Genomic DNA, 19624 nt, shown 5'->3' on the forward strand with positions numbered 1-19624 from the left:
CTCTTCGGAGCACGATAAAGCCGAAATCAAGCAATGTTAAAGTACTTATAACAGATGGAGAATAATGGGTGTCGATAGTAATTTGTGTATCCTCCTCCAATTTATATCTCTTTATTACTCCCGGTAAACTTTGAATATGAACACAACGATACGGGGTTGAGCATTAATAACGCATAATTGCCTTTTCTCGATATGATTTTCTCCTTTGAGCGTTTAAAATTATGGACTTGGCAGGAAAAAAAAAATAAAAAAACTAGCACAAAGAGCACTCTAATGCAAAATAGAAAGACTACAAGAAACGAAAAAAAAGAAGAACTAAAAGAATTGACCTGGCGATGAGAGAAGTTAAGAACAATGCATGAAAGCTCGTTTAAGTTGCTACATCGCAGCACCATTAACAGATGGGATAAAATTCAAGAAATGAAAAAAAGAAGACAAATAAATACTATAACTATTATTACACAGTTTTACGACTTATGATTAAGTCGAACAAAAGGAAAACTGTACAATGCAGGCTGTGACACGTTTCACTCGCCACGAGAAGGCAACGGAAACTAATAGGCATCGAACGGTCGTATCCTTGTTGGATAATGTGAAGCCACATTAGAAGGTGCACAGATAGCTGTTCGTGCAGGTGGATTCCATACACCGTCGAATTGTTTGACGTTAGTTCGGGTACGTTGGCTGAAATGAACCGATTTACCTGAAGAGGTACAGTAATCCTCACGTTTCTACACAATCGCTCTTAAATCTTCAAGACGTCTCTATACATCACAATATTTTAATTTTTTGCAAGCTCTAGGTTATACATAGGGTAGCGGTGCTAGTAATATGTATATTTAACAATTTACTTGTCAATCTCATCCAGAGGACGCCATTATTAGATCGTTAAACTCTGGTTGTAGTGGAACAACTTACTGTTGACCATGGTTATTCATTTTAGGTTACTCAACTCATAATATAGAAAATGTTTATAGGACAGATTCTGGCCCATAAGGTGGGTTGCTAGCCCTGCAGCTTGAGTAGAGTCAGCGATGGTAACCGTAAAATCGTAACATGCTTTTTCCATGAAAGCCCGTAGTAAAGACGTTTCTTTCCGGAATCTATTTTGTGACCACATACTTCAATCGTTTTCCAAAGTCCGATAAATATCCTCTCTCTGAAAATTGCAGTGATGCGACATTTACGGATTGCTCTGGATAATCATTAAGAAAACACGGAAAAATCCTGACCTGATTGTTACGCTTGTCGATTTAATGGCTCCCCTTAGGTTAGTGGCGAGAGAATAGCGAGCAAAAAAAAAGGCAAAAAAAAAACCGAGGCAAAAAATTAATTATCTGTGTAGTGTACACCACAAGAGGTGAGAACTACTAAGCATCACTTACAAATACAAAAATAACTTCTAATGCAAACAAAGAATATTCGAGGCAGTTGACAGCTTCGCAAATTTCACAAGTCATGATTTACGGACTTTATAACTCAATTTACAAGTCTATAAAAACTATTTTTAAAGAATATAACCATTCATTTAAGCATTTTCATGGGAGAATTCTGTTTGAAACAATTATAACAATTCTACTAAGAAAAGGTGACGGAAAGTGAAATATTCCGCTCAATAGTGGGCTTTTTTCAAATACCATCAGTCATTAAAAAAGACCTACCCATTCTTATTCTTGCAACATACAGCTATGACCAATATCACAAGAATCACCCAAATCGCACAAAGTACAGCGGGACCAATCAGAAACAGTACTGTAAAGATGCGTATTTTCGTTTTCTTTTTCTTTAAAGTCGAAAAAATCAGTTGTTACAAGTGAAACGTACGAGTGGTTGCATCAGCTGATTCTTCCTGCTTTTCTTTGCTTGTGTTCTCCTTTATTTCGACTTTTGGTTTGGTTGTTGGAGCTGTAAATTGCCATTTGTCAGAAATAGAAGAGTAAAGGATAAAATCATTGGAGTATCAATCCGCTTGGGATGTATCAACGCGTTTTACAGCAATTCCCAGTCTTCGAGGATTTCTGGAACGCCTGCTGAGCTATATGTACAATGACTTGCAGGGGCCAGCCAATGATCAAGTCAGTGTTTTTATCCTCCCAGACAAGACTGGTACCAACTTATTGACCACAAAGGGATGAAAGGCTTCGTTGGCACAAAGGCGATTCCGAACTATTGACCATGTGGCTACAGCGGACCTCATACCGACTGCGCTACACCCGTCCCTATCACAGAAAAATTCTAATAATTCCCGTTTTCCAATCGTAAAATGAGTGCTTACTTATAAATAGTGGAGATCGAGGCCGTGAAATTGGCGGACGAGCAGTTGTCTTATCATCCATTCCGTGCCATGCTGTCATCACGAAAGGATGTTCACCTACGTCAGAAGAGTCGTTGTCACCTGGATTGAAATGAAAAATGTCATTTCGCATCTGTTATGGAAGGAACAAATATTTCAATATATATTCACTTACTTGAGCTTTCAGGATCTCTCAAAAGATGTGTTATATCCTCAACGGAGGAATGAATATGCGACTGAGGTGTGCATACAAATCCATCACCGCGATATCCAGGCGCACAAACGCATCGTGGACCATCCTCGCGTTCTTCGCACGACCCATTCGTTGAACAAGATCGTCCAAAGCGAGAGGTGCATCTCAGTTCAACAGCTTAAATGTTTTAAAAATTATGTTTGATTGATAGTTATTCGGTCAAACATACTTACGGGTGCATTCTTTTCCGTTGCCAGAAAATCCCTTCCGACATCGACACTCATAACCACCAACAGTGTTATGACATACTGCATTCTGCCCGCAAATCACCATCCCGGTGAGGCACTCATCAACATCTAACGGTGATACAGCATATTTCAATTCAATTTAAAGTAATAAATTCCTAAGTGGCGAAAACCTTGGTCGCAATTAGATCCTGTCCACCCGGCTGCGCAACCATTTGCACAAACGCCTGACGACATATCACACGGAAATCCAGCAGCACAGTGACACGATCTTTGACATGAAAAACCGTATCGTCCAGCAGGACATTCTGGAAATCATCGGAAAATGTGCTCCGTTTTAAAGGAAAGAAAAGTGAAAGAAGGAAAGTAATAGAAATTACCTTCGTCGCATAAAGGAGGTCCCATTGTACCAGACGGACACGGCCCTATGACGTCATCAATCCGAAGCATCCACTTCCCTGGCTGGCCGACATTCGAATATGATGATAGCATGTTGTTCGGGAGTGTATGGAATTTAGTTGGTGAAGCGATTCCTGAAATAACAAGTAGTTCAATCGTATGGAAGTAGACGTTAGTAAGAAGGAAGAGTGAAGTGAGTTGCAGCTCCAAATTTTTACAACTAACAGTTTTGCTTCGCACTTTTACTGAAGAGTAGTATTGCAATCCACCGGCTACTCAGAGCTTTCATATGTATAGTCGGGTCAAAACGACATGAAACACGGGCATTTGCGCGAGCGGCTGCGCTCAAAGCGGAGCGGTGGAGCGTAGCGGTTGGGATCGTGTAAGGATCCACGCTACCGCCACACACCTCTGCAGTTCGCCATGGTCCCACCTCAATTCCAACCGCTGTCTCCACCGCACTGCTTCCGAGCGCGGCCGCTTGCGCAACGGTCCGTGCTTCATGTCGTTTTGACCCAACTATATAATAGGGTCAAAGTGACATGAAGCACGGTGCATTTGCGTACACGCTTGAAACGGCGCTATGGAAATCAGCAGTTGGGGGACCGTCGCAAACTGCAGCGATGGGTGGTGCCAGTAAGGATTCCAGTACGCTCTTAGCCGCTCCGTTTCACCGCACAGCCTCGAGAGAAGCCACGTACGCAATTGCACCGTGCTTCATATCGCTTTGACCCTACTACGTACCCTGTCGTCTATTTACAGCATAGCAAAGAGATTTGATTTGTGGTGCATAACGGCGTGAACTCGTTACGTACAATGCATGGGTCTCAATTTCTGATCTCTTTTTTCGCATATTCAAGAGTTGTTACATGCTTTTTGATTGGATCCTTAATTTTAAGGATGACCATAAATTCCGCTAGCTTACATTATTTTCAAATGCACATGTCTTTCTTCGCACCTAATTTGTACTAGACAACTTACCTGGTCTCTAACACGCGCAGCGCTCATCCGGACAAACATAATCGTTGGCATATAAAATGATTTAAAATAAATGCCAATGCGTGTTTTTGCAGAACTCCACCTGTTATCGGCCCTTTCGATTGCGTTTTTTCGTAGATTAACGTCGCTATCGTGGCCTCATCCGATTGTGCGAGAACAATTTGGAACGAGTTCAACTGGAAACAATGGTAGTTGGACGAGCCTTTCAAAGCTCAAAAACCTCTTAGAAAACCAACATTTTCACTTCCTTCTTGTCTCATCCGATCAAATGTGAACAAATGCAAGGTTTTTGTACGGAAATTCGATAATCGGAAGTTATTCTGTACACTGGCGGATGAGCGGCTCAGCAGCGAATATGCGGAAGAGTCTGATTCTGGAAAGTATTGCTAGTGCTGAACACTTGACTCGTAACTCGTTTAATAAGTACCATTTATGTAAGTGTAGGCGACTAGACCCTCTCTAACATAGTCATATTGGACATGAAGAGCAAATATGGCAGCTTCACGTAAAGTATCCGTCCTCTCGACAAGCCCAGGTAGCGGTCGATCGAATGAGAGGATTCCATTAGATGAGAGCTATAAAAGATTCAATGTTTAGGATGGAAAAGAAAGAAAAAGAAGACATCTTCGCTGGAAATAGGAGATTGGAGCTAAATAGCGCTTGATTGTTCAGGGAGGCAAATGACTCACGTATACGGTATGATATTGCTTTCCAAATACGAATACCGGTGACGGAAGATCGATTGTCGCTATAGCATTCATCTTTCTTGGAACAACTACAGAATCGTTAGCGATTGGATAGAGGATCGTTTCTGAATAGGTTATTCTTTAAAGATCATAAATTAAAGTTTCCTTTTCTGGATTTAAAAACAAGCAGTTGAACGAAGTTAGACCGAGGAGACACCAAGGACAAGTATGACAGAACAGGTTAATGTCGATTACTTTGAGTAAGTCCCGAATTCAACCCCTTTTGAATTTTGGCATTGTAAAGTTGAATCGTGGATTACTTTTCTCAAGCAGAACCAAGATTGTTATCGATCATTATTTTGGCTAACGTTTCGGCATCGTCGCCTTCTTCAGAGACTTGGCAGCCGTAAAGCCGTGATGTTAGCGGACAATCGGTTGTCAGAGTTTTATTCATCTATTTATTTATTGAAATACACCAATGGTGCACCAAAAGAAGAAAAAAACGCATGTCTAGGTTAGAGCATTGATAACAAAAGAAAAATCTACCACGTCATTGTCAGTGGAATCGAAAGGAGTGAAGTTGCGCCGAAACGTTAGTCAGAATAAAGATAGATAAAAATCTTGGTTCTGCACAAAAGCAGTAATGCAGGATTCCGCTCATTACTTTAAATAATTATATATTATAAAAATTTGATTAAATATTCCTGGACATGTATCGTTTATCAGTTGATTGCTTTTTCAAAATTTGAAATCATTTGGGGAACTTGATGTCCGATTTAATACCTGTTGAAAAAAGCAAGATTTATAAAGTCTTACCGTGGCACTGCATTCCATCGCCAATAAATCCATCCGGACAGGTGCATGAAAAGGATCCTACCAGATTCGAACACCTTGCTGCCGGATGACACATCGACAAAAAGCACTCGTCAATATCTGTGCATCCAGCTCCTTCAGCGATTCGTTCAAATCCAGAAAAACATTCGCATTCGTATCCACCAACCTGAACAATCTCTTTAAATGGAACGTGAGTAGATGTAGACAGCTATAAATTACCGTGTTAATGCATTTAGCGTGTGGTCCACAGTGTTGTGACCCTGTCGCGCATTCATCAATATCTGAAAGCGCTAGAATGTTAGCAACGTAAGACAATGTCTAATACTTATCTAATATGGGAAAGTAGCGCTTAGTCTCTTTTGATAAATTAGCGTGAAAATTCTATTCATATTAGGATATCGAAGATTAGATGCAGGTAGTAACAAAGTTTAGAGTCAGGTCAAAACGACACGAAGCGGTTCAGTTGCGTAAGCGAATGCGCTGGATATGGATGGATCGATGGAGATAGCGGTTGGAATCGAGGAGAGACCATCGTGAACTGCAGCAATGAACGGTGGTAGCATGGGTCCTCACTCGATCCTAACCGCAGCGCTCAACCGTACCGCTTCGAGCGCAACCGCTTACGCACCGTGCTTCATGTTGTTTTCACTCTACTATATGTCGCTTGCTGGACTTCCCCAGCGTCCACAAACCGATTATAGGACAAATAAAAAACAAATGTTGGCAAAATTTATAACCCGAAGCAACGTAACTACACGTGACCTACCAGTGCATCCTATCCTTGCATCTCCATCGAATCCATCCTTGCACATACATTCATAGGAACCTGGTCGATTTAGACATTCTACACCAGATCCCCTACCGCATACGTTTTCATTCTCACGACATTCATTGATATCTGTAAAGAATGAATATGAAGCTTCTGGTCATGTCATCTCTCTTTTTAGAAATCCTGGTTTACAGAAAATGTTTCCTTTTTTTCATATAAATTGTATGTACAAACCTACACAACCGCCTTCCTCGAATCGATAACCCTTGTCACAAGTACAATCATAACTTCCTGGTCTATTTACACATTGAGAATGGGCTCCACATACAGAACTCTCAGCACATTCATCAATATCAATGCATCTGTAACAATGAAATTTTACAGATGTATAGTAAAGTTAAAACGACATGAAGCACTTGCGTAAGCGACTCAGCTTGAAGAGGTACGGTAGGGCGCAGCAGTTAGGACCGGCGCGGGATCCCTGCTACCACCATTGTTGCAGTTCGGGATGGTCTCACCTCGACTCTAACCGCTCCCTCCACCGCACCGCTTCGAGCGGAGCTGTTTACGCAACTGCACCGTGCTTCATGTCGTTTTGACTCGACTATATTCACAACGGAGACACTTTTGACTAATAGATAGAACTGACTTTTAGAAGTTTGGTTACTGTTTTAAAGTAAAACAACAGTCAACGAAGATCATTTCAAGAAAATATATAGGCGTCGGCGCTTACTTCTACCGGGACGATTGCACATTCGATTGAAGTAAGGCAGAAATCAGAAGAACAGCATGGGTTGACGCAGATACATCACGGTTAACTGGATTAACATAACTACCGATGACTGCACACACAATGTAACAAACAGTGTAGTTGTGCGCGATATAAAACGTCTTATTCTTGGTTAGGAATTCAGATCACCAACTAATTAGTGATTTAACTATCATGTATAGTTGGGTCAAAACGACATAAAACACGGTGTAGTTGCGTAGACTGCACATCTTGAAGCGGTGCGGTGAGGAGAGCGGTCGGAATCGCGGTGGGACCATTGCGAACTACAGCGAGAATTCAGGAAAGGAGATTTAGACTTTAACCTTTAGATTTTAACCGCCTCAATCGCTTATGCAACTGCACTTTACTACATGCAGTTTTGACCCTTCTATAATTTCATCCTTAGCAAGTTGTTGTTAGAAGGAGATAAATGGGGCTAATTTTCACATCCATCGATTCAGGTTCAGAAGTTATCCATAGTAACGCCGAACTTACATGTTCTTGTATGGTTTCCATCCTGCGTTGCACTCGCATCTTCCTTCCCGATATGTAGCATGGGTATCGCATGGAGGACATATTGGAGTCGACTAAATACTTCAGAATATCAAAAATGACATGCCGAATAAATAAAACAAATGTCAGTGGAAAATTAGCTTTCGATAAATTATGACTGCTCATTAAAGACGATTAAACAATGTTTTGATGTAACGTCCGCATCAAGTACATTAAGTACATTAATTCGTAGTATGTGATAACCTTACCGGTTTGATCTTTGCTGGTTTAAATTCCACAGGTTTGATTGTGGGTGCTAGCTCAGTAACGGTAGTTGTTGACATGGTTGTAGTGGGTAGTGTTGTTGATACCTGGATATTCAAATATTTTTCTTAAATCAGAACTTGTGGCGACAGCAACTCTGCCTGTATTACCGCCGTAGTAAATCGTCTTGTTGTTACTGCAGTGGTAGTTGTGGGATGTGTGGTGGATACGAATCGATTACGAAGCAATGCTGGCTTTGTTGCTGCTGTGGTACGTCCAAAAGATGGTTGTACAGGTACAATCTGTACTGGGATCTTCTCTTCAGCGTTTTGAACCGGTTTTGAACCTTAATTCGAAATGTAACTACATGAAGTGGAGTGATTTATAAGAAATCAATAATTGATCTCTCACCTTTGCATATCTTGCTTTTCTCATCATATTCGAAACAAATGCAGAGGTATGATCCCGGAGTGTTCAAGCAATCCGGCTGGGCCGACGGGCACACATCATCCAGTTCGCATTCATCTTCATCTGCGAAGAAAAAGATGAACGAAATGAAAAAAGAGATGGAAATACTAATAGATATATGTGAATGTTATTCACTGCTAATATGGAATGCTTACCTTCGTCACATGTCGGTGCGCCTTTCCATCCCGGTGAACATCTTCCGTTAGGGCAACGTCCAGTTTCTTGGTCACATGGATCTCCACCATCGCAATGGCAGCTGTAGTTGAGTTAATGATCAAACAGGAAACAAATAAATGACTGAATAAAATACTGAAGAAATAAAAATGAATGAATAAATGTCTAAGGAAGTGACCCGAGAGGGGATTTTCTCTTTGAAATCATAACGAGATTTCCTTCCTTCGTATTTACAGAGCAACATTGAGAGAAACTTTGAAATTAAAGCTGTATGTATCCAGAAATTTTTGTGCGTGTATAGTTGGCGTCGAATGTATTGAACCGAGGACTTCGGAGTGCGACATGGCAGAGGGAGGAGGTCACATGTTTCAAGCAGGGAAGAATTGTTTACCGGTGCCGGTTAAACATATTCGTCACCGTCCACTTACCGTTATAACAAAGGCACAAGGGTCCACTTAAACTAGAAACTACTGTTCGCGAAATATTGTCGTGGGATTAAAGGTGTCAATGCTGGAAAGTGCTGCCTGTTAAAGGGAGCGCATCATTAAATCTTCGATGATTGGATTTATCTTGGACACTATACAGTTTGGTTTGTAGGCTATATGAGCGATGTCACGTTCAATTTACCCTAGCCGTCCTGAAAAACGATGTGGGAAACGGTACCAGCTCCTATGAGGTACCTCAGAACAAACCACCTCTGTATACCACCTCAGTAGCCTTATTCACTGGTTTTACTTGAATAAGCTGCTGAGGAGACTTAATTTTCGACAGCCCGCTAATGGATGCGCGTGCACAAGGGTGGCACGTTCTAACATTTCACGTATTTCGTCCTAAAACCGTTTTTTTTAGGATGATTAGGGAAAATTCAGCTTGGTCACGCTCTTACTCGTAATCCACACTATGAACTCTATACTGTGATCCAAATATCGAAAATTTCGTGGTGCCCTGCCTTCAAATTCTCAGGTAGGCCCCAACTATTATGGAAAAATAGAGTTCCTGGAGGTTCTTGGGATATTTCACGAACATTTTTAAAGTCAAAAGATTCCAAAAGATCAGAACGGGCAAAAATCAGAATTGAGAGCACATGAAAGAACTTCAATTTCAAATCATTTACGAAATAGAAAAGCGGTATGATGTTATTTCTATAAGATACTGTCTCTGAGACAAAGGAGCAACGTATGAGTAGCGTTATTGCTAGGCGGACAAAAAGTTGAAATTCTAGACGGCAGAAATTCCGCTCAGAACGGAATAGTGGAATTAAGCTATTAACATATTAATAATTAACCTATCAAAAACGATAAAGGATAAAGTCACTGACGAATCAATCCTCGAAGGATGCGCCAACGCCTTCCCCGGCAATCCGTAATCGCTGAGGTTTTGGAACGCGTCTAGGCCTACACAATGGGTTGCGGGGGTCAGCCGATGATCAAGTCAGTGTTTCTATCTCCCAAGACGAGTCTAGTACCAATTTATCGACTCCGGAAGGATGAAAGACTTAATTGGCAGCAGAATCATTGACTGTGTGGCTACAACGGCATTAAGCCATTAGAGCCATTAAGCTATTTAACAAAAAAAAAGAGTGCGATTGAGTTAAAAAGTAAGTCATAACAGGTTAGGGAAAGGATGAACCAATTGAAGCGCCTTCAAATGAAATGAGGAAGAGGCATATTCGAAATACTACACGGAAGTCAATGAAAACAATAAATTAATTCATTAAATTAACGAAAATGAAACAAAGGAACAGTTACGATGTCAATAAATATTAGTATCACAGCAAACAATGAACAATTCTCGATAAGAACAGAAAATAGAAGGGATTTCAATAAGTAGTGTCAAATTAGCTCACCTTTTAGAGCAATCGTTAAACCATTGTGACGGGGCGCAACTATCAATACATTCCAGTCCCTTGAATCCAGCACCGCATAGGTAGACCTTCAATTAAAAAACAATTCTTTATTGTCATTGCTTTTTGAGCAAATTCTGATTGAAACTGCATCAGAAATGTGAATATACAGTAACTGTCATCTTTATAACTATGTACCTGACTCTCATCAACGCGGAAAAGCCATTCTCCGGGAATACCGATGTCACTTTTTTCGGATAACAGTAAGGCATCGTGGGTGGCAGAGTCGGGAAGTGAGTAAGAAGTGTTCAATGTGGAGAATCCAGCCTGAACCGCTGATTTGCGGCTTTGCGAGAAAAAAAAGACGAAAAAAAGAAGAAAAATAAAGGAGTGTATAAAGAATAACACAACAATCGTACCACAGCATTATCATTGGAATTTAGTTTACTGTAGACAATATGGGCGAATGTCATCGAATCACCAACAATCAAAGCTAACTGGAAGACGTTCCCATCGGCTTCCTGAAACATTTATCGCGGAATATGACGAGAGTAATGAAATAACTTCAAGATCAGCAAAGAAATAAAACACATCATGTTTACAGAAGGAGAAATTTCTAGAACAAAATTAAGTAGAGACTCTAGTCTGAAGAATAAGCCAACTAGTAAGAAAAGAAATAGTAATGGTCTTCCTAATTCGACTGTATTTCCCTCGGTAGCACTTGCCGTAGGATCCCCGTACACTTCACAAACGTGATGGAGTCCTCGACAACTAGTTAATATCGATTAGCGTGTTTAAGATACGCTATCGCGTCCGTAATGTGTGCAAGAACCACACACCGTCACGTGTTCCATACGAGTCATGTGCGCAAGCCAACGCAAAAGCGGATGCGCTACACTGGACGTAGAAAAAAGACTCGCATATGCAAACACATTTGCGTGACATACGGTAGCAATTGACAAATAACATTGACAGACCCAAGAATATGTCTAAAGTGACCTTGAGTAGATGTAATCACTGACAGCAGTGATGTAAACTGAAGGTCCTGTGGTGAAACTGAACACCTTCCTAGTGTAACATCTACATCACCCTTCCATAGAAAGGCAGCGTATCACGGAGCTGAAGTAGTTGGGAAAAATGTGGAAAAGAAAACACAGGCACGCAATATAGATTACAATTATGGACGCCCCTACTCAATTCCTCACAATCGCCCTGAGAAACGTCGTGGAAGTGGCGTTTTTTCCTACGATGCACGTAAAAACGCTCCTCGCTTGTACACACGCTGCATTCACCAGTGTGCGATCAAAGATCTGTGAAGTCTCGTCGCCAACTTTTTCAAATAAAACCATTGAATAAACTGTTGGCTGAGGAAACCGGAGCGGGTACCGGAGGGTGGGGCGTTCTAACGCACCTCGTAGGGAAAAAAAATTCCCACGCCGTCTTGCAGGACGATAAGAATGAAAAGAGTGAGGCAACGGTTATATTCGTAATCTACACTCCGAAATCTATATTTTCCCAAGGGTTTCCCGATCACGTCACTTGCGTGACACGCTGCATCCGAAGAAACTTCGAAAAAAAAATTAAATGAAAGAAAATACAATATATAACATTACCGAGTTTGGCGGCCTTCCTCCTTCCCAAGTGATAATCACGACGCTTTTCACTCGAAATTTCGATCCATAGCGATACTGTATATTCACCTCATTGTGAGCGATGTTTACTATACTGGTATCTGAATGTATCTTCTTCAGTTTAGAAAAAAAGAGCTTTCTGAAGAAAAAAAAAGATTTCAGTCGACATTTGTAGTTTTTGCGTGAGCTGAGTAAATTTTAACTGTATAAAAAAAGCGCTCACCATCGGTTTCTCTGTAGAAAACCCGTGCTCCTTCAGTGTTCATCCAATAAACCGCTAATACTGGTTCATCGATCGGAAGAGCAGCCGGGGATGGAATGCTGGGACTGAAATTCACCAGCCCCGAAGAGTGTATCTGAAAAAGGAAAGACGTATTGGTAAACAAAATCAACAAGGAGACTAGATGTCAGAAAGGCCCACACCTTAATAAATAAACAAATTTAGATCCAAGAAAAAAAGAGACATTTTCAAATAAATAAAAAATAGACGTTTAAATAATAAAAAGGTGAAAATGTGAAAATGGTGAAAAGGGGAAGGGGGCATTCAGTCGTGCTCTGAAAGCTTTTTGTTACTTTTCTCAAAAAAAAAAAAAAAAAAAAAACTTAGCTTACATGTCATACATCTACTGAGCCTAATGCTTAATGCTCAGAGCCCCCTATGATTTAGTTTTTCACTTCCAGAAATAACGGTGAGTCCCACCATCCAACTAAATTTCACCCTAATAAAAATAAAAAGTCATTCCAGCGGCCCTTTAACAACTTCAGGATACAACCTCCATAGGAAAAATCCACTGCGCAACTGCGCCGCATCCCGCTACCGCATTTGTGTTCACGACGATTGGCGTGCGAATACCGTAGGCGCGTGCGTGTCGGGAAGCCCATTGTAGTCATTAGGACACTACGAGCCGGTAAAAACACCGCCGTTATGCGCCGTTAACTGCTCACTCTAGTACTGTAGCGTAGATAAAAGTTTTCCGATCGGATTTTCTTTCCCTAACGTATAATTTGATGATCCAGCGCTATAATTTCGCTCATCTATGACCCCGATAATACGAATTGAAAAGAAAGTACCAGGAGAGAGTGAAAAAGTTTGTAATTAGGATGGAAAGTGCTGATCAAAAAATCCATGGTCCGTTGGTGTCATTGAGCTTATCGATTTTTCCCCTAATTAACTCCTAGACGTCTCGATCGCTCTGAAAATCAGGGAGTGTGCGTCGAACTTCAAATTTAACCTCTGCACTTTGCGTTAAATGTTGCGTATTTATAGGAGTGAATTGACGCAGCCAAAATGTATTTTCTTTTTTTTTTTTCTTTTTTTCCGGCGCACCATTGTTACATGGAAAGATAAAATTGAATGGTGAAACTCAAGAGTGAAACATTGTCTATTTTTTCGTACAGTTCCTTTACAACTTAGTTATTATCAGGCTTATTTTCGAAGAAATTTTTTTAATTATTATGAGTATTTTAAAATTTACTTAAGAACTTTACTTAGAGCAAAGAATCAGTCTGCCAATATTTTTTTTCGAATCATCTATCATTGTTATTATTATTATTACTGTATTATTATTATTATTATTATTATTATTATTATTATTATTATTATTATTATTAATTGTTTTATTATTACATTTATATTATTTCCCGTTTCATTTTTTACTGTTATCACTTTTTTTTATTCATTTATTCACCTGCTTATTTGTAAGTATTAGTTGTTGGCAGACTTATTTATTTTCGAATAAATTTACTTTTAATTATTATAATTATTTTAACATTTATTTAATAACTTTACATCGGGCAAAGAAAAAGCCACCACCTATATTTTTCTTCTGAACAACTTAATATTGTTATTATTATTAATTATTAATTGTTTATATTTTTATTATTTTCCATTCCATTTTTCATATTCTTAATACTTAATTTATTCATTTATCTATCTGTTTATTTATAGTTAATAGTTATTATCAGATTTATTTCGAATAAATTTATTTCCAATTGTTATAATTATTTTAACATTTATTTAATAGCCTTATTTCGGCCGAAGAATCAGTCTGCCACGATTTTCATTTTTTAAACCATTTGTTATTATTAATTACTTATATTCTCTTCGTTTTCCATCTCATTTTTTATACTATTGTTATTTCATTTATCTATTTGTTTATTTATAATTAATGGTTCATCCTAGTAGAGATCAAAATCGTAACCTCTAAGCTGGTATCAATATCAATAATATTGCAAAGGGGATTAGGTATGAATTCCTGAAATTTGATCCCGATCCGCAAAATTTCACAATGATCGCTGCGAATTCGCTCGTCGAGGAATTCGTGGCGATGTTTGAAGGATTGCGGTCACACGCGAACTGGGGGATATGATACATATCCGTTCAATTATGCAAGTGAAAGTTGGCGAGGAAATTCCGGAGAAATTTCACCTGAAATGAAATTCAGTCAGTTGCGCGTGGATCAGCTGACATCACTTTGGGATTAGGGAATCGATGGAAAAGATTTAGAATTTTTTTTTGTTGATTTCCGGGAGGATACTCCTCCCGATCCGCTATGATTTTCAAAAAACCCTTGTTCCAATAGATGATTGAATGTGCGTTGCTTGTTTTCAAATGTGGTTAGCGGCGAAAAAAAAACAAAAACTGGATAAATGGACTAGTAATATTAAGAAATAAAAACTATTCGTGACGTGACCGACCGCCGAAGCGTCATAAACAAACACCGTTGTCCTTGTTATTGGAAAGAGCACGCACCGTAGCCAACTGGATCGGCACAAGAAGTGTGTTTGGAACGGATCATCATAAAAGATCGATTAAAAACGCTGGATTATCGACGAGGATCAAAAAAGCGAAGAAGCAAACGGAAAAATGCAAATTGGAATCGGGATTTATTCCGTTATTTATTTAATTCATTCATTTAGAATTCGAATTTGAATTGAACCTCACGAAATTCTTGTTCAGAAATCTTCCAGCTTGAATGAATGGAAGAATGTATGAATGAATGAATGAACGAATAAGTGGATGAGTGAAAGAACGAATGATGAATGAATGAATGAATGAATGAACGAATGAATGGTGGTATATTTCCATATGTCCTCGACGAATTAATGCCAATTGAGGTGTTTCTGTAAATTTCTGAATTTGCAAATTATATTATAAAACAAAAGTAAAACTGGATCGGTAAAAAATAAGAATTAGAACAATAAATTAAAATTAATTGATTAAAAATTACTTCGAGTTTAGCTAACTTTTCGAATAATCGAGAACGGAATTTAATCGACGAAGGAAGGACAGAGAGCAGAGAGCAGAAAGAGAGAGAATATGTATGTACGTGAGGACATTCGCCAAGCATGAGGCGAATGCATGAGTTGCAGCAGATGCGTCGCGGTCGTCCGGATAAACATAAGTGACCTGACCATATGATGAATAGGAACTGCCTCCATTATAATGTTTCTTATTGTTCTGTGAGGACTATTCACAATTTTTCACATAGTACTCAATTTTTTAAAAATTTTTGAGAATATCGGAATGTACAGGACACATTGGATCACTATCTTTGTTCCAAAGAATTGGCAGCTAGATTTTCTGAAATTCACTTTTTCATAAGATTCCTTCATAATTCATTCAGGGGAAAGTTTGAGAAAAAAAAAATAAAAAAAAAACAAAAAATAAAATGAAAGGAAAAATCGAAAAATTGCGTACTGCTGTAGCAAGTTGAAAGGTTAGGAAACACCTGTAAGACATTTCAACACTAATTCTTTTCAAGTTATAAACATCCTAGCATAAAAGTAAAATTACATCGTAGTAAAAGCATACAGCTCTTAGTAAATTTCAGGAAAGTCAAGAAATCAAAAAATTATTTCTTACAAGTTATAAATGAACCCTATAAAATGTATAATAAAATTCCATCCTAGCAAAAGTATGAAAAAGTTATAAATGAACTCTATAAATGTGCAGTAATAGTAATAATAGTAATAATAATAGTAATAATAATGGTAATAATAATAATAATAATAATAATAATAATAATAGTAATAATAATAATAATAATAATAATAACTGTTTAAAATTCGTGAAATCCAAGAGATGCGGGTCTCTCGAAGTTCATCCCGAGTTCTTTTCCCCACTTTCAATTTCAATCAATTTTAAAAATACAGAGAATTTCCGCATCAAGGATCCGCTTAGGATCATATGGGACTATAAATCATCGTTCTTATCGATGACTCAGTGAAATTTCCCGGGAAACCACCACAATCAAATGGAAACCAGTCTTGTGGATAGCTCTTGAGAAAGCGCCGGCAGGCGTTGGTGTGGATTCGCTAACGACTCTGTGGATGTAGTTATATGCGTGTTTTGACCGCAATAGGCAGTTTATGACGACGCTCACATCCTCTCCACCGAAGAATCCGACACTCAAACGTTTGTCCCACAGGAAAGAAAAGAAAAACCACAACAATCACTTTTTGGGAAAAGTGATCCAATCAGCTGAAAATGAATCCCAAATCACGATTCACAGTATTTTCCTAAAAACCTTAGGTTCTCTTCCCTTAAAAATTTCTCATCTAAAAATTCCTCTCGAAAAATATGAATCGCTAGGGTTTTCGGATGCGGTTTTGGGATTATTGTGTCTCACTTAACATTTAACAGAAGATATAACGGCAGAATAGAAAATAAAGCGAAAACGAGCTGATGGTGAGTCAGTTTTAAATTTTTTGAGGATTCAAACAACAACAAAAAAAGAGGAGACGTAACGAGGTAATGATTAAATGGATAAATGATTAAGGCAATTAATTAAGGAAAGTGATAGCAGAAACATAGGATGTAATCGCTTAAAAATTTATTTTAGATGAATTTCAGAGGAAAAGTTGGATATTTTAGATTGGAAATCAATGTTTTATTTTATTTTATTTTATATTAAATTTTAGAATATATTGGTTTCCTCAAGGAATATATTAGTAGAACATAACAGTTTTCAAATAATATCTTACGAAAAACTTGAATAACAAAAACTTGGCACTTAATAGTTTAGAAATCCTGGAAATCTATCTTATCTGTCTCTTTATCCTTTATATACTTTATATTACATTTTTTCCACATTTTATACTTTATATTAAATGAGCATTGTGTCAGATAAAAAATATCCTCGTATTTAGGTATTTCTCTGGACCTTAAGAGAGTCTTAAGGATGTTAAAGACCCTGAGAACATTGAGAAGATGAGGAAACCTCCTTGTTGACATCCGATAAATTACTTCGACACTAACTCTTCTAATGGAGATTGATGAATTTTAGCGGTCACAGATCCTTCAGAATGAGGTTAACCCAATTATAATAGCCGGATACTTTCGGTAACGTTGATGAGCGTTCCATTTAAGTGTTTGCGAAAAAAAAAACCACTTACAAGACCAGAATAAAAAAATAGAAAAGGAGAAAAATAAGTGGAGAAAGGCGGATTTCAAATCCCCCACGTGGTGACCTTGAAGGAAAGTTACCCCGCAGAAACCTCCTACTAGAGAGGTTAGACCTCTCAATCTTTCACTCAGGCACCCGAGCCAAATACTGTGATGATGAAGCGATCCTGACAAAGGTTCCTGCCACCTTCTTCAATAAGAAAATGCACTGATTAGGGTTAGCCAGGGGTTAGAGAATTTATTTGAATTATTACAGTTACGTTTCACAGCCACCTCATCATACATCCAGGTACAAATAAGAAAACTCGTCCACGAGAAACTCGTCCAGCTCTGGCAGAATTTCGACTTGTGGACAGTTTGTAACACATGATCATAGCGAATCCACTCTAAAGCACGGATATATTTCAATTTAGGTCGAAGATTGATGCAAAAGTGACATTCCAAGGGGGAACTTATCCAATGGATGCATAGAAAAATCTAGAAGTTAAAAATTTCTCTGTGTAGTGGTCTAATATTTTAATAAATTACAAAAATAAGGGAGTTAATCGAAATGAAACTCTTTTGTAGTAGGTTGCTTGTCTAAATCACAATTTTCCAATAATATAAGAAAAATAACAATATAATACTAGTAATAGTATTATATTGTTATTTTTCTTATATTATTGGAAATTGAGATTATTATTATTGAGAGTAAATAGGATTTTCTAAGAGAGAATCTAAAATCTCGCATGAAATTATGAGAGTATGAGGAGAAGTTGATCCGCGCAATTTTTAGACGAGCTCAGAAATTCAATTTTGCCGTCAACTCTTAATATTTTCATTTCATACATGATTTTTAGTGCTTTTTTCCGAACGAAAATCCTATTATTATTATTATTATTATTATTATTATTATTATTATTATTATTATTACCATTATTATTATTATTATCACTATTTTCGTTGTAATTTCATTATCCCATTAGAAAATTGAGAGACTAATAAAATAATAACAATAATAATTAATAAGGATAGAACACTTCAATTCAACACCACATATCATCTCAAAAGAAAATATTTCTTTTTATTTTTGTTCCACATAAAAGAATCCCTAGGGAATTTTGGGTAAAAAAAAAGGAAATACCAATTTTTTTCAGCCTTTAAGTATATGGATACAGTAATGAATTGGAAGCGCTATTCCCTAGCCGTAGTATCCGGTAAAAATCCTCCTAACCCCTGCGACACGAGTCCATCGTAGAACAAGCTACGTCAGGCCCCAGTGATAATCTTGAAAGCGCTAGCATGACCCCGTTCTTCGGACGCTTCCAAAGCCTATGCGGTAACCTCTTTTCGAATCTCATCAATAATATCGGGATGATTTCATTGACCTTGACAATAAAAATCGAAAAAAAAAAACAAAAGTAGCTCTATAAACATTCGAATAGAGCACCTAACAGGAAAAATCCGAGAAATATGGGAAAAGGAAAAGTATGAATGCGAAAACAACGAGAACTCACGAAAATAGTGTCGTAGACCTGTCCAAGGTATCGGAAAGGATTCGCAAGTTTATACGGTTCACTCTCGGCATCGATTAGTAGATCACCCTTATGTTCACCGTATGGATAGAGTCTAGCAGAAAATATGTAAGGGACAGTTATGTTGAGATCAATCTGCGGGCTGGAGATTTCGCCAAGTTGTCGTTTATAGCGGCGATGTGCTGGAAATGGATCGTAGGATCGTCAGGGTAGATGAGGTGAAACGAGGAACGTTTATTCTTTAAACTTACCTCCATAACGAAAATTTTCTGACCATACGAGAAGAAAACAGCAACATTGTAGGGCGTATAGCCCAACCAGAAGCGATCGGCGCATACGATCCGAATGCGCCGATCATTGCACCGAACCGCCCTCCTCATCCGACGACAATTCTCTATCTTCAATGTCCGACCAACAGCAGCAGATGCGCGGCCCGGCGGCGCAGCCGAACGGCTAGCAGATCCTGGGACCCAGTGGATCGTCAAGGAATGAATTATTGTTCTCGATGAACTACACGGAAAACCTTTAGAATTACGCTTTGGAAATGGGTTGAAAACAATGAAAACGTTTCATTAATTCAGCTTCAGACAGAATTTTTGAGTTTCTTTTGAGCTTTTTTTTAGTTGATTTTTTGCTGAAAAGTC

At 38.4% G+C, this 19624-nt stretch overlaps 1 protein-coding gene across 2 annotated transcripts; it reads right to left on the reverse strand.

The window, feature by feature from the left end:
• Positions 1-554: 554 nt before the first annotated feature.
• On the reverse strand, positions 555-19316 carry RB195_011945 (uncharacterized protein; the record flags this gene model as incomplete). 2 transcript variants are annotated; one of them, XM_064193576.1, is made up of 29 exons in its annotated part: positions 555-684; positions 1662-1752; positions 1825-1905; positions 2276-2395; positions 2469-2663; positions 2720-2842; positions 2905-3039; positions 3112-3264; positions 4212-4305; positions 4366-4502; positions 4557-4704; positions 4819-4940; positions 5632-5815; positions 5869-5930; positions 6416-6547; positions 6653-6780; positions 7683-7774; positions 7949-8050; positions 8114-8289; positions 8355-8474; positions 8567-8667; positions 9904-9954; positions 10432-10517; positions 10627-10755; positions 10848-10949; positions 12042-12160; positions 12283-12415; positions 18963-19162; positions 19232-19316. In XM_064193576.1, the coding sequence occupies 29 exons, from the start codon at positions 19314-19316 to the stop codon at positions 555-557; spliced, it is 3531 nt and encodes a 1176-aa protein (XP_064051159.1). The 2 variants fall into 2 exon arrangements, with proteins under 2 accessions (XP_064051159.1, XP_064051158.1); XM_064193575.1 differs by lacking the exon at positions 9904-9954.
• Between the last annotated feature and the right edge of the window lie 308 nt (positions 19317-19624).

Source organism: Necator americanus, chromosome III (genome assembly GCF_031761385.1).
Source record: "Necator americanus strain Aroian chromosome III, whole genome shotgun sequence".
In the NCBI taxonomy this organism is placed as follows: Eukaryota; Metazoa; Nematoda; class Chromadorea; order Rhabditida; family Ancylostomatidae; genus Necator; species Necator americanus.